At 41.4% G+C, this 15838-nt stretch overlaps 1 protein-coding gene across 7 annotated transcripts in view; it reads left to right on the plus strand.

Moving 5' to 3' along the window:
• Nucleotides 1-15838, plus strand: part of LOC147910662 (uncharacterized) — a 446179-nt gene that overhangs the window by 307654 nt on the left and 122687 nt on the right. For all 7 annotated transcript variants that reach the window (XR_015548455.1, XR_015548454.1, XR_015548453.1 and 4 more), the window contains exon 3: nt 265-334. Coding sequence is in view for 3 of the 7 variants with exons in the window: in XM_087416741.1 (XP_087272867.1) it covers nt 265-320 (56 nt within the window). In the remaining 4 variants the exon portion in view is untranslated. The remainder of the gene's footprint in view (nt 1-264; nt 335-15838) is intronic.

A 15838-nucleotide genomic window follows, 5' to 3' on the forward strand; every position in this document is an offset into this window, starting at 1 on the left:
AACAGGAAAAGATAAGACTTGTAAACAAAGTATATTTTTTCAATAAAATTAAGTCTTATATGTTAAACTATCACATATTTTATTCATTCGCTTTAGAAACATTTACATTTTAAAATCATTTTTTTTTTATTTGTTCCCTTACTCATAAATTGTGTTATTTATATATTAAATAAATAATAAGCGATTAATTAAATATTTGCGGTTAATAAATTTTTCAAAAGAACGATTTGTTTATTACATCTTCGTTGCTTTTTTTTTTTTCAGGAGAAGACAAAGCGCGATCTGGATCCAGGATGTTCAACCTGAGGACGAGCCTATGATAATTCGCGTTAAGGTAAGAAAGTTCTATTCGCGCGGCGGTTCTATCAGCCGCGTTTAGCGTTGCTAATAATCGACATAATATCCTACCGTTTCCCAACAATTAGATACATGATATACACATACATAAATGTAATACGTTCCCCATGCGCGACGTTATCCTTTATGACTCGACGGGTAAATCCATAAAACGGCATACAGAAAGTCAAGTTTATCCTATTCTCCAGTTAACGCGTATACGGCGGTGTCAACTGGGAAACAGAAGATACGACGAGGTCAGGGAGTAACGGCCGCTTACATTTGCACGGTGCACGTAACGTTTCCTGTTAAAGAGTGTTCTGCCACGACCCCCCAGGTGCACGTCGATTTCTGAAAGTCCGCTTAATTTCCCAGGAAGGAATTCTTGGATGCGGCGCGCAAACGCGAAATGGCCGGTCAAAGCATCGACCGGCCGGTCGGGGCATAAGCACGGCGACGCGATGAGTTTATCGGAAAAAATTTACGAGATAAAAATTGTTATCCGTTATCGGACCGTTAAAGCGAAAGGAGGAGACGAAGAGTGTTTTCTTCTAATGACGCGTGACGACGGGCGATAAACGAAAATGCCGCAACGTACGTCGCGAGTTGGATGTCACGATAAGCTAAGAACGAAATTCGCTTTAAAAGTCTTAGCCAATCTTTATCGTTCTTATCTAGAAGAATATAGTCGATTTCTCATTTAAAGATGTCATTAATAACAAACGCGAGTCTCTTTAGCAAACAAAAATAAAATTATTCTTATATTACCGATGATTGTATTATCTTTTAACCATAAAATGCTATCAATATGTTAATTTTACGTATAAGTGAATGAAGTTATTAAGTGCTAAGCTATGCTTGTAGTAGTTATTAGGTCTAATCTGCCATAGTAAAAGTTAAGAAAAACGAAGAAGATAAACTTAAAAATTCTGTCCATTTTTTATATAGTTTGGCTTTCTTAGTGAGTATTTTAACCTTTATAAAGCGGTGATCTATTTATTTCCTTATCTTAAAATATGATATTGTTTCAATGGCACTATAATGATTTTCTTGTCCTGTATAAAAGGTTAATAGAGAGAGCGTGATAAGTTATTTCAGTTTTTAAGTAAATTTGTATTATTATTTCGTTATATATTTTATTCGAAGAATAATTAAATTCATGAATAAATCAATATAATAAAAAGCCTTTAAGAGCCAATACGAGTTGTTGATATATATTAAAAGAAATAAGTTATAAACATTTCCACTTTTGTTTTGAGCCCTTCTTCATAATATCACATAAAGATTAGACCTTCTTGTCTTTGAGAAGCTTTTATTGTATAGTATTTTATTTAAATTATGAGAAGACATTGGATTACATTGGATTCATTTATCATTTTAAGGTTAAATTTGATAAAGTGCTTATTCTTTCTTTTCTTTTAATAATTGAATTATTTATGTTCATAAGGATTCTAGAACATAAATATTTTGTCACTAAAAGTATAAAATGTATGAAAAACTTGTATTACATTGATTAAGAATGGCTTATTTCTTTGTATGTAAAAAGTATTAAGAGCAATAATATATATCACTCAATAGCGTTCTAGGATTAAACTTATTTAAAAATAAAATCCCACATTTTGTAACAATAAATATTGAGATTTGGATGCACTAATTATATGGAAAAGAGCTGCATATAACAACTCGAATCGATTGAGCCTAGAAAAAAGTGAGAAGATGTAAAGGGAAATAGTCGTAAAAGTATTACATCTGCGTTGTGAATGCGCCGGATGCACGAAGGTTTAAGAAGCCCCGAGACTCATCGGGATACCGAAGGGGGCCCGCGATACATGTAGCAAAGGTCGGGCCAGCACTAAACGCCAGACAATGCCTGTCGGCATCCTTTATACTCCTCTCTCGATCGGGCAACGCAGGATCGACAACGAAGTGAGCCGATGCGAGATTCCGCGAGTCTCTGTTCAAAATCAGACGTTTATCTCGAGAAGGATATATTCGCGTAAAGTGGATCGGGCAAAGCTAATCGGGGCCACGTTTCTCTCACAAATCTCGAAACTATTACGTAAACCACAGCAGAAGCGTCGCATCGTCCGCAATTTTTCGCACAATCGTGAAATTCCATGCTAATAAATGCCTGCCGACTTGCTCGTGAACTAACGGAGGAACTAATTACGCTCTTAAATTTGTGATTCTTCAAAAATTGCAGCGAGAGAGAAATATGATTTCCACGAATGATAAAAAGATGGGTGTATGTAGTAATTTTTTTCTATTTTTTTTTTTCTAAAATAAATTGATTCCACGTTTCCGTGATAGAGCTGAATATTCTTGTCCTCATGCAAATAAGATTTACGAACTCTCTCTTATATTTATGGACACTTTCAAATAAGCTCTATAACTTTGGAAAATTATTCTCCTACGCGTAAATAATTTTCCTACGCGTTTAATTACGTTTGCTGGATTTTAAACCTGCACAGGTTAAAAACAAATTTGTTATTACAAATTATTATCTCCAAAGTTGTTTCTTCGAACGCGTCTATTAAATACACGTACGTGTATAAATGTACATTCTCCATCGTATGAAAAAATCGAGATCTACGCAATTCCTTTTCAACGGGAAGATGAAGCATCTCTCCCTCTCGTGATTCTTTCACTCCGCATCTCGCCGCCTTACGCGATCGGCCCTTATCATCTTCACTTTTCCGAAAATGTAACGAGATCTCCGTCACGCCCATCGCCGCGCGCGGGCCTCTTTATCTTAATATAATCCGGATCGGAAACTCACGCGAGCCGATGCCTCCACTACGCGCCGCGCCGCTTTCAAGTGCGCCGCTCGCAGTAAAATCGCGGCTCGAGCTCCTTATCTCGACGGATCGCGGATGACCCTTGACCCTTGCTCGTCGCCTATTGGCGGTATATCGCGTGTCTCTCGCCGATCGACGAGTACCTATTGTCCGCACAGAAGTCGCGGACTCCCTCGATTTTCGTCGCCAGAGAGATCGATCGCGTTATGTCTGTCATCTCGATCGATCCTTTTGACAGCACTGAAGATCGTTTCGATGAGGAGAGATCGTTGAGTCAATCACCCGGTTCCCCGGTTCGTGGAAATGAGCGTTTTCCAACCACCGCCGATTCGATAGAAAGGGACAATAATTGATCATCGGGAAGTCGATATAAACTGATGGGTCTTTAGCACGAAACCCGACGAACATCGGATAGATATCGCTGTTCACGGTTTGACGATTCCCGGTGCGAGTGCGAGCTTTCGATCCGATCTCTCATCCGTCCCAGGAACGCGCGCCGATCATGCTCTCCGTCCAGTATTAATTTATGCCCCACAATATCGTACGTAAATTACAAGAGTCGGATTCCCGCCGTCTACAAGCATGTCTCTTCATTTTATTGAAACGCGCTTCGTAAGATAAAATATTGTGAAAAACAACAAATTCCACGTATCAAAATTCCCAAGTAATAATGAAATAAACAACTTGAAGTAACAATCTTATTAATAGCCTTTAAATTTAACAATTCGTTTATTGAAGCGAAAAATTTCTACACTTTTACAAAACCTTATAATAATTAATATATAACAATCATTTTTTGTATAAATTATTACGGGAGTCATATATCTTACGGTATATACATTATTTCTCTCGGAATCACTCTCGGAAAAATTTCAAGGAAATATTAACTTCTTTCGCGCGAAACTACAAGGACGTGGATGGAATGAAATTGCGCGAATTCGCGAGTACTCTCGCGCGCGCGGCCGCTCATGCAAATCGCCGAGGACCGTTAACGGCCGGCACTAAATCTTTAACGGCCTCGGCGTGCCTCTCCCAGAGCACTAACTCATAAGTCGTGAGAGTTAGTGCTCGACGTACGCGAGCGGATTGGAGCGGAGCGGCAAGGGGCAAAAACAAACCTCCGTTACCAAATGAACTCAAGCGCGCTCCTCGTCGACGAATTTATCGCCCTCGTTGCGACGCGCGCCAAACCTCGTAACTCATATTCGCCTCAAAATTTCTCGTTATCATCGTCGCGCACTTTCACGCTCGTAAATTTTCATCCATGCCTTTTCGAGTAATCGCCGCGAAGCACGAGCGTAATAAATATCATTAGATACCGTTAACGATAATTGCTGATGTCCGTGGATCACGAGCGATTCGCGAATGATATCGCGCTGATCCTACTATTGTTATTTCTCTCTGTTGTATAAGAATATTTAGAAAGGCTTATTGAGCTACTTTTCACATAAATTGATCTTTAATTATAATTAAATAACTGAAAAGCGGAACGTATATTTTAAAAATGTTTTATTAAACAGAAATAAAATTATAATTTTGTTTCTGCTTAATGCAAATTTTTTAATATATTGTACATTCTTACTGCTTTTCAATTTTAAGAAATTGATATATGAACGGCATAAAAAAAAACCATTAATAAAAGAAACTATTTAAAATAAACACGTAACATATTATTATTACCGGAGAAAAAAATATATTTTCTCTTTTTTATTATTTAAAACTGGCAATTAATTATTAGTTAATAATTCTACTAGATCAGCAATTTTAGAAAATGTTAAGGAATCGGCAATATTTGATTTGATTTGATTTGTTTATAAATTTAAAATTTGACGAAAACATTCGTGTTCCATCGACGCGCCCGCTTGGAATCCCATCTTGAAATCTAGTGAAGCCGGACGATCGACCGACGATTCGTGGGGATCGCTCGGATAACGCCATGGCGGTATAGTATGTCGGAAATTATAGGGTGTTATCCGCGTTGCACGGCGCGCGCGAGAGAGGATATGCGATTCAACGAAGATAGTGCTGTCCGACCTGCGCAGAGTTGGTCCAGGGTATCGCAGCGAGGGAGACGGGGCAGGGTGCGGAGCACACGTTTATAAGATCGATTTTAATAGGGGTTTGGTTACAATTATGAGGCACTGTAATGGAGCTCGGCGCTCATTACCTCGCTAAACTGGAACTAATTATTATGTTTCACGGCGCGTTGCGAAAATTCCGAAGCATCACCTAAACGAATGCGATGAGGGACGAAGGGGAAGACACAAAGAGGCTTTATCCTCGAAAACTAAATATTTCACGATCACACACGTTCAATCTTCAAAATATATGTTAATCTTTTTAAATTATAATCCCTTTTGAAATATTGTGGAAATAATAATGAAAATAAAAAACACAATTTATCTTTTTTTTTTTTTTTTTCTAGTAGATTATTAATGTGTATATTTTTCAAAGTGTGTCGGGAATTGATAATTGCTGAATACAATCAGTATTAATGTCCATATCTGTTTCGTTCATTTGCGCTTCGCGCTTAAGCCATGAATCTCCGGGAGTGAGCACTTTAAGACAAATAAGCTAGGTATATCGCGAGGACAAAGGCCATGGAGAGGTCTTCGAATGATTCTCCACGTGGGGGCCAGATCCGGTGGGTGCCACGCTCGAAAGAGCCGCTGAGTGTGTGAACGTATTAACACCTCGAAGGATTTATAGTATCGAGAGTTGAGAGCTCTCTCTCTCTCTCTCTCTCTCTCTCTCTCTCGCGATGAGAAGAAGAAGAAGGAAGCGAGAGAGCCATTCGTGGATGAGGTAAGAGAGATGGCGAAGTGCGCACAGGGCCCAAACAGGGTCCCCTGCGGCACACGATGCGATCCCGGACTCTCGCAGAGACCACTGGAACAAATGGGCTCAATTTCATATTTTGTAACACCTCCGTTCCACCGGCGTGCCATGTCGTTTTCACGAGCACCCACGCACCTGGCGATCTATTTCGTAGTCATATATATTTCTCGGTTTAACGTTCCTTCGCCCCTTCGAGCGCAACGCATATATGTTATACGTGCACGCAAACGCACGACGTGCGCACTCTCGTTTTCTTTTCGTTCGTCGCCTTCCACCCGCGATTCTCGTTACTCTTCTATCCGGACACGCATCCTTGGTACACTCCTGCCGATTTCTGCTTGCTCCGGGACGTAATAACGCAACAAAGTGGTCTCTTCCGGGCTTATTCATCGGCTGACAGATAACACGAATACACTTCGATCACTGTCGCGCTTGAAATTAGTCGGAGTGATGGAGCGGTCGTCATTTTTCACGCTCGTAACTAGACCCGGTGAGAAAAATGTAAAGGACTGTCGGGATAGTGCGATCCGACCTGCTGATGGATGAACGAAACGGCCGTCGGATCGTTAAAAAAAAATGTACAGACTAATTCTGACAGGACAAATCGATACGATTTTTTAACCGTCGACTGATCAGACATCGATTGGCGCGGTGCTGGACAGAAAGCCGTTGTTACACCGCGTTATTAGACGTGTAAACGAGGCGATACGTTAAAGCGCATTTACGCATCGACGGGCTCATCAGTTTGGTGCACCACATTCTTTTTTGCGAGCGCTTTTCGATCCCGGACGCCTCTCCCGCCTCTGCTCCTTTTTCTTTTACGTCTTTGCCAGGTCCGACCTGGTTGATCTATGGCCCTGGAACACGCATGCAACGCGCCACCCCCGCAGACCATGGTTACTCGTTCTCGTGCGACTAATAAATTGATATAATTTGTTGTTAACGGCCCGACGGCTCCGGGAGCTAAGATTCGTGTGAACCCGGAAAGGCGCGCGCCCCGCTTTTGTCAAACGACGTGAACCATAACGCTCGCCGTGAAAGTATCTCGATCCGCTGGAAATCGCCGTGATATGCTCGCCGCGATATGCTCACCGCGATATGGGCTCTGATCACGCGACGGACTCGGCGTGAAAGTCGCGCCGTAGATTGATTTTAGACCCCCGTGAGAAAGAGTTTGTAAAATCAGAATTTGTCAATGACGTCCACGTGGAAGACTAAAAAAAAAACCCGAGTAACAATGTAAATATTAGTGTTGTCACAGTTTCCAGATTTCTACCAAAATACGCAGGTAATTGGTGGTTAATAACGTTCTCACGGTAACCCGCGGATAGTTACGCGCTCTTTTCTCTCTCGCGGAACCGGCCAGAGCGACAGTAACGGCGAAGAAGGAGGAGGGGTGGCAAGTCATTTGCGCGAAGCCTCTTCTTATCGCGCCATCGTGAGATAGTCAAATACAAGCGGCAGGTGATCTGTAACGGGCCGGCTTTTGTCGCCGCCCGGCGCGGTACAGAGTCGTGTGAACGCCGCCGTCTTCGGCTGTTTGGTGAAATAGTTTGACGGGGTTACATAATTACCGAGTAAACGTTGACTGTCTTCGACGACAGCGGGCATCTTAAAGCAGGGCAAACATCTGCGCACATCCGCGAACGTCGGTATTCGTCCCGCTCAATATTTTCAGGATATTTCCAGACGGCAATTTTATCATTTACGCCAGTTTGTGCTTAAAAAAATTATTTTTTATAGAATGACAAGCTATTATGTAACACAATAATTATTAAAAATCTACTTTATATTGTACACTGAGAGAAAAGCGTTTGGTATCTGTTACTATAATTACAATTATGAAAAATATAAATTATAAGTTTTATTTTTATTTCATTTTTATAATTATTTTGTAACATTGGTAATAATTATATATACAGTTCTATATGTATACTAAAAAGAATATATTAAATTGTAGTAATATTGTATATAAAATTATAACCGTTTTTTGAAGACCTATGCTTTTTAATATACAGAACTATATGTATATGATTATTGTTATATTATAATAGTAATTATAAAAATAGAGCTCGTAACCATAATTATTTTATCATGCAATTTTTAATCATAAATACTAAACACTTTTCCAGTATGCACATACATTCATATGAATAACAAAAATTTTATGTGCGGTCATAAGAAGTTAAAACGGTGGTTATGAGAAATATTTTTGATTTATTATATTGTTTAGCAGAAAGTAACTTATTATGCTAATGTAATAGAATAGCGTCTTGGTCTGAATGAGGCCTTATTATCAGACAATATCGTCTTCACGAGATCCGTTGGCACGAACGGCAAGATCGATCGGATCGCGGAATGATTTATCGGCACGAGCATGCCGGACCTTTCATCGAAGCGAAGAGCAGACCTCGCTAACGTCAAGACGAAAATGTGAACGCGATAAGAAGGCAGAAACGTTTCGTGAAGCTGGTATTGAGGTCTGTGATGATCTATGATGGACTAGATTTTATCGCAAGATAGCAATATAGTGTAAACTCGTAACGAAATAATCAAGGCCACGAGAAGTCAGGTAGAAATGATATTTCGTTTCTACGAAACAAACTGAATGAATCAATAAAAAATTCAATTATTTAAAAATATTATAATAATTGTGCACTAGTTCATACGTTCGACACAGTTTTTAAGGGTTAGATCAATAAATTGATCAATAAGTCTATTATTATTGGTCGCAATATTTATTACAATTATTATTTGCGTATTGCAAATGTCTTTTTCAAATTTGTACACACAACATCGTATTAATTTTTTATTAAGTAAAAGGAAAAATCCTATTTTCGATCGAAGCGGATCTTGATGTTTAATATTTATGTGAAAATTTGTGAATACTTTTGTTTTACTTCTATAAACTACGCATCAATTCACATAATTTTTATTTACATTTATAATTATTTATAAATTTTTTAATTACATCAGAGTTTTGTATCAATCTCCATCTTAATAAATATCATTCCTTTCATCACGTATAAAGAAAAGAAAATTTAGAAAAGCAATATACACACGTCTTCCTTCCATACTTTTTTCTCGCGCGTAAAATCACGAGTGTTGCAATCTATCACTGATCATACCACGAGATATCGAAGGGCCGTCGAAAGACAACAGGGCACAGGAGTAAACTCGATCGTTCGTCTCAGCGGGGTGAAAGGGCACCTCGTTATGTAAAAGGGCGGTCCAAATACCGAGCAAATTGGCACGACTCCCACACTAGCGTCGGTTTTCTCGCGTGCAAGAGGAGGAAAGAGGGAGTGAGAAAGAGATTCGCTCGGAAACGAAGCAGGCGTATATTATAACGAGCCCCGGTACATACCGCCGTGCGTGCGTCATTATATATTACGTTACGCTTACGCGTGTGTAATTGCGAGCATCGTCCACGAAAGCGCTTGATTTATGTCTTCATACGAGAGACGCGTAGCGATGCGCGTGGGCGCCGCGCCGCGCCGCAGAGGGACGCTTTCTCCTACCGCGATGTGATGCGAATAGGGACTATAGAGGATCTATTCTCCTTTTCGTCCTATGATACATCGCAAGAAGTAACGTCCTTTCTTCGTTATGCTACTGATCGTAGGCACAAAGCAAAGTCACGTGTGACGAGTCTTTTTTTCTCATTATACTCTATAGTCGGAATTTTCTTAAGATCTCATGTCTATGAAGTTGTTGGTTTTTTTTTTAAATTTGAAAAAGTGGTGCCAGCTTCGTGGGGATTAAGATTCTACGATTATCATTTTTAATAAGAAATATATTATATTTGAATAATTAAATAAGAAAGCAATACGTCTGATGATACTGAATTTAAGTAAAGCAAATGTTTTATCTTTACATTGCGTGCAGTAGAATTATCGTAAATCTTGAAACGAATATACTGCTTATAACAAGTATCTGTGTAAAGATACGCGGATTACGTGCAGTGTAAATTTTATTTATACGATGGTGAGGAATGATAATGAAGAATCACAAGAAAGGTGAGAAAATTATCAGGGATCTGTAGAATAATTCGGTCGCATGCTTAATTAGAGAGTCGCCGTCAATTTTGCTGGCAACATTTTAAGCTCACGTAGCGCACACCCACGTGATTTTGCTCGAGGCTGAAATGGACCCCCCGCAGCCTCTTTCTGACCGCCTAATTACCGAACAAGCCTATCTTCGAACGAGAACGCTGCCAACACTATCACAAAGGTCTACGGGGTGTCTCGATGCAGATTCGATTAAACTGCAGCGTTATTCTGTCCATTGATCTATTAGCAATTGTTCTGATGACCATACAATTGCAAGAAATTTAAAAAAAAAATTGATAGAGAAGAAACGAGAAAAATACGAATCATCATTTCTCTTGCTGTTATGACACGAACATAATGAAAATATAATGAAATAGATGAATATAATGAAAAGATTAAATCACAGAAATGATATTTTCGAATATAGTATTGTTCTTTCTTTGAAAACGCTCGATATATGGTGACAAATATGAGAAGCAAAGGTAATTATAAAGAATATTTCGATTTGTTCCGATGTCATAGCAAGTGTTCCACCGATGGATATTCTCTCACGTTTCCGGGACACCCTGTGAGCTCTGCGGAACATAGAATACGTGCCATAACACACAAGCCCGTACACGCGTGTACGGATCGCGTAGCGAGGGCCCTCGCTCACGTAATAACGTTACCGTGAAATAAGACCGGCCGTGCGTCCAGCTGCGAAGTTCGCATAAACTCGGCCGATTGGATCCTAAATCGGTACGGTCGCTTGTCTTAAGGCGGGAATGCCAACATACACACCCCCTGAATCAGCTCCGCGATGATCACATCGCGTATTTATGCGGTGCGCGTAAATTTGGTCGAGCGCGACGGAGCAGCAGTGCGGCTTCCCGGAATTTCTGACCGGTGACTGCCGGGACTGCTTGTATCGCTGAATACGAGAAGGCGGAGGTAAGGCGAGAGAAAGAGAGAGAGAGGGGGAGAGAGAGAGAGAGAACGAGATAGCAAGCGAGATTAATTTGTTAATGCATTCCCAAAGACCGCTCTCGTGTACGGGCGGTAACGTCTCTACGTCAGTAAGTCACCGGCGTAGCCGGTAGGAAAGTGGGAAGGTGGGAAGGTGGATGGGATACTTCTTGGTGCTGCGTGGTAGAAGACCCCCGATAGAGTCGTCTCAATTACGATACTGTGACGATTTACGGTAAAAGACTTTGTTTCTCGACGGGACGGTTGTAGGACCGAACGTGACAATCTTAGAGACAGTCGTCGTAATTATTTCTTGTTTAAATAATGTATGTTCATCGTGATAATATCGTACGCGGCAAGTGAGAGTAAAAGGAATACGTAATAATGTTCGTAGAAGAAAAGATGATAATGTGGGTTCTATTTTTAAATTTTTTTTTTTTTTTTTTACGTAATTATTTATGTTACATATCCTGATATATTATAAATTTATAAAAGAAAGAACAAGAAGAGTGGTAAGAGAATTACACGATGTTTAATGAGACGAAACATTGTTAAAGGAATTATGTATGTCTCGAGAATCTTTAAGTTACAACGCAGCGAATGAATTATTCGGACATATTTACACGCGCGTCTTATCTTGCTCTTCAGAAATTCTTTCTTCGCAATGTATCAATTTTAATCGGAAGAAATGCGATCCGTACCGACTAAAATTAATTTTTCGTATAAAATTATTTTCATAATTTATACGTAGCTTTTACGTATTACAAGGTATCACGCGTTTATCCAGGCAAAGTGATCTCATGTTAAGCAAGAATATTGATGGACGAAGCGGCAGCGGCTGCGCCCGCGCGAGGAGGCGTGCTGGCAGGTAGATATACCTGTCGAAAGAAGACGCGCGCCCTTTATCGCGCGAGGCACGACGTGCTCTCACGAGCCACAAATTCCTCTTTGAGCGGTCCAGATCTCCGATCCTCGCGCGCCTCTTAAAACCCATGCGAGACCAACTCTATTAAAACGGATGAGATATCGTTTTTACTCTTTGACCTTACATAACTTTGTACGGGATTCTCCTCTCCACATCTCTCCTGTGTAGTGCATACGTTTACTGAAAATTATGCCCGATGCAGCGCGCACGCGTCGACATCACACGAACAAATTATTTACTCCCGATAACGTAAGTGTGCATCTAAGGGTCAAAGAGAGATGCAAACACTATAAATTTGAAGCCGAGTATTAAGATTACACATCTGACTGTTATCTTTGCAGATTCGCTGATATTTATCGAATGAATTTCATCAATCTTAAGAATTTATAATACTACTAACAATGTATTATTGTATGTTTTTGTAACAAGAACAACGTTGGAAACAAATAAAATTAGGTATGTCACGTCTCTTATTAAATCAGTTGTGTACTTGGTATATATATATATATATAGAGGTAACACTTACGAATTTTCGTACGACAGCTATATCACGCGCTTTCGTCCAGCAATTCTGCGCCGAGTAATTTATCTCCATGAAAGGGATGTGGGGATTTTCGAGGCGCCTGCGAGTGCCGACCCGAGTGGGCGAAAGACATCAACACGAAATTGAATCTATCAAAACGAAAGGGATACGGCGCCGGGAGCGACGCTCTCGAAGGCACTACTTTTTTGTCTACCTCTCCGCAGCAGCGCGTTGCGGGGGTAGAGCAGAGTGGGCCCATAGAAGGGCTTGGAAGGGCCGGAGAGCGCTGCTGACGGGCCATCAGATAAGGCCCCGTGTTTGTCTAACCTCTCACCTCCCACCGGGGTCCGCGGCGTGCCCTGAAGAACGGCCCCGAAGAAGTGGGTGCTGCTCATCTCCAACCACGTGACGGACAGGTTCACCGCGTCTCCTCTTTCCCCGTGATCGTTTAAAAGCTTTCAAGTACGGCGAGTCCAGCAGAGTCCAGCCGCCACGACCTCTTCTCTACGCGATGACTCCACCATCATGAATCACGGTTCACGTTAATAGCTTCGAGGAACTTTACTCCGCTTCTGATCTCGTTGTATCATCATCACGCGTACCCGTCGACCTCGTTGACGTCTTCCTCTTCTCTCCGTGTCGATTGCTTTCAGAGGTGTATGCGAATGAACGATGTTGCGAATCGCGGAACAGGAAGCGAAACGATCTCGCAAGATGCAAGATCAGCGTCTTTATTATTTATATTACGCCGATAATTCACAGATAAGTTTACGCCACGATTACGAAAGTACCAACATAATTGGAGGTTTATTATGGAAATGATTAGCCAGTTTCCCATGTAGACTTGTATAAATTATCTGGCTGTCCGCGCGCGTGCTAATGTATCCCGCACGAGGATCAAAGGCTCGTAATATTCTCGCTGCCATATATTCGCCAACGCTCATCAAAGACAGTGGGAAGCAGTCATCGCGAAACTCCTGCTGCAACCCTCTCGCCGCGATAGTAATTCACTCGGATTCTTCTTCTTTCCCGAGCATAACTTACGTTCACGGCCACGGCCGTGTATCGGTGTTGCCGGCATAGGCAGTGGGTACACCACGTATCGAGGACCTTCCGTCACGACGGAGTGCCGCGCTAATGAAAATTCCGGTAAAGCATACACGCATACGTAGCGAGGGCCTCCACTTCCTTGGAATGCGGTCCAATTAGGGAAGGGTTGCTTGCAACTCGGTTGGACGGTCTTCCCGGAATGAGAGGTGAATAAGTAGGTGGGGAGATAACGTGGAAAGGTAGAGAATTGGTTTATTACATCGAAGGTAGAGATACGATTCTCCTACTAATTCCGTGATTCCGTTTTCTCCGTGCTCGCCTCGCCGCCGCTCGTCGTCTCTTACGTACACGCGCGAACTTTCACGCGCGAGTGCGTCGTCTTCTCGTCTGTCCTCACGCGCGTGAGGATCCTTCTAAGAGGACCCTCTCTCGTTCGCGCATCATGCGGGCCATCCGCCTTTCTCCCACGAAAGTCACCTTTTAATGTGGCAACAAATCAATTCGATGGTGATTAATGCACGCTTCGTGCCATTCCCTAATTACGCGAGAGTTATTACACGATTGGTTATCGGTCGTCGGCGCGGCGCGTAGATACATTTGAGGCGCGTCGCGCGCTAACGGGATGATGCTACGAGGATTCCTCGCAGTATCACAAATTTTCCTCGTCTGTACGTTCGATGTTATGAACGAAGGATCGCGATTGAGATTGAAATCGGCCCGTTCGCACGACTCCTCGCTGTAAAAGTCGCATCGCGCGCGTTCACCGGCTTTGTGGAAACTGACGATGAGCAAGTGGGACTCGCGCGAAGCGTTTCCTAATTACCGTGACGAATTGACGTTACTTCTAATTTTGTATGACGTCTGCACGATGAAACAAACGTCTCCTTCAAACGCACTTGAAAAAAATTTCTTGAATATTCAATCGCATAAAATTGTATACAATTTTAATCCCTCGGACATGTATTAAAAACAAATACATAGATCGATTAATTGGTTATAATTACTTTAAATTAAACAAGGCGTAACTTTCGTTATTTATTTTTTTTTTTTTGTGAAATACTAAATCTTACAAATTTTATCTCTTAAAAAAATTTTTATTTGTTAAAAAAAATTGATGGACTTGGACAGGAAATACGATTGTCAATGAAAAAAAGATGTCGCAAAGAGGGAAAAAGGGAAAAAGTAAAAGATAAAAAGCAGAAAGCAGAGCATACCGTATGTTAGGCTTAAGTGTCAAAATTCGTTAACATTGATTTTACGTTTTACCTGTCGATGCATAAGATTGAACTGTTTCTCAGAAAACATTGTAGTAGATAAAGAATTGATATAATTTTACGTTATGACACTTTCGATTTAAAACGTAGCAAACGTTGTAAACCTTACGCGAGCTAACGCTCGAGAGACGTTTTAGCCACGGACGTTTTAGCGGTAAGAGGTACGGGCATAAAGAAGAGCATTATGCCCGGCACATAATACCGCCACGTAACCGGCCGATCGAGGGGATCGCGCCGATCGATGCCCGATCGTCTGATCGTGGTAGTGATGGTAGGATCGCCGCGCGAGACCTTTTAAAAGCTCGGAACGGCCGAGCGGGCTAATTGTGTGATATTGTGCACCGACAATGCTCTAATGAAGCATTGTCCAATGCTCGACTACGATCGGTGTCGTTCGTTGGTCTTTTTTTTTCCTGGAGTGGCGCGCGAGGAGAACGGACGCGTTCCGAGGAGCCGCCACAAAGAGTCGCGATACCTTCGCCGTCATGTCGTTCCGCGGACGTGCCATGATTCCTGCGGAGGTTAAAGATCGCTTACATGCCTATATTCTAACGAATCGGTATCGTGGTTGACGGGTGCACTTTTACGTATGAACGTTGAATCCTTTCGATAATGCATTCAGTATAGTTAGATAACAATTAAGGAAGGAAGAGTTACGTAACGTATATTATGTATAACATTGTTCCATACTACACAGATAAGTCTTCGATTTTCTTGATTTGATTAACGAATGCGTCTGCTCACTAAAATATTACTAGTAGCCTTTGAATCCGCAGATAATTATATTAGATAGGCGTTTCTACTTTAATACATATATAAAGTTCTCATTCCCAAGACTTACGGTGCTCTTCCTCTGCTATCAATTTTTCCCATGTGAGATATTTGTTTTTAGAATTAAGACGTGAATTAGCCGTAGCTCGATTAATCGATTAGCGCGTATCGCGGAGTGCCGCTGCGCTGCGCGAAAGTGGCAGGCGGAAAATTGCAGGGGAGAACGAATAGCTTCTCACAGTAGCCGTCTGTGAGGAAACGAAGCGGCGGCAATAGAAGAGAACTGGAGGAAGCGATGGAGCTGCTCCCCCGTATCTTCCCCCGGA

This window comes from Acromyrmex echinatior, chromosome 2, assembly GCF_024713525.1.
Source record: "Acromyrmex echinatior isolate Ae372 chromosome 2, ASM2471352v2, whole genome shotgun sequence".
In the NCBI taxonomy this organism is placed as follows: Eukaryota; Metazoa; Arthropoda; class Insecta; order Hymenoptera; family Formicidae; genus Acromyrmex; species Acromyrmex echinatior.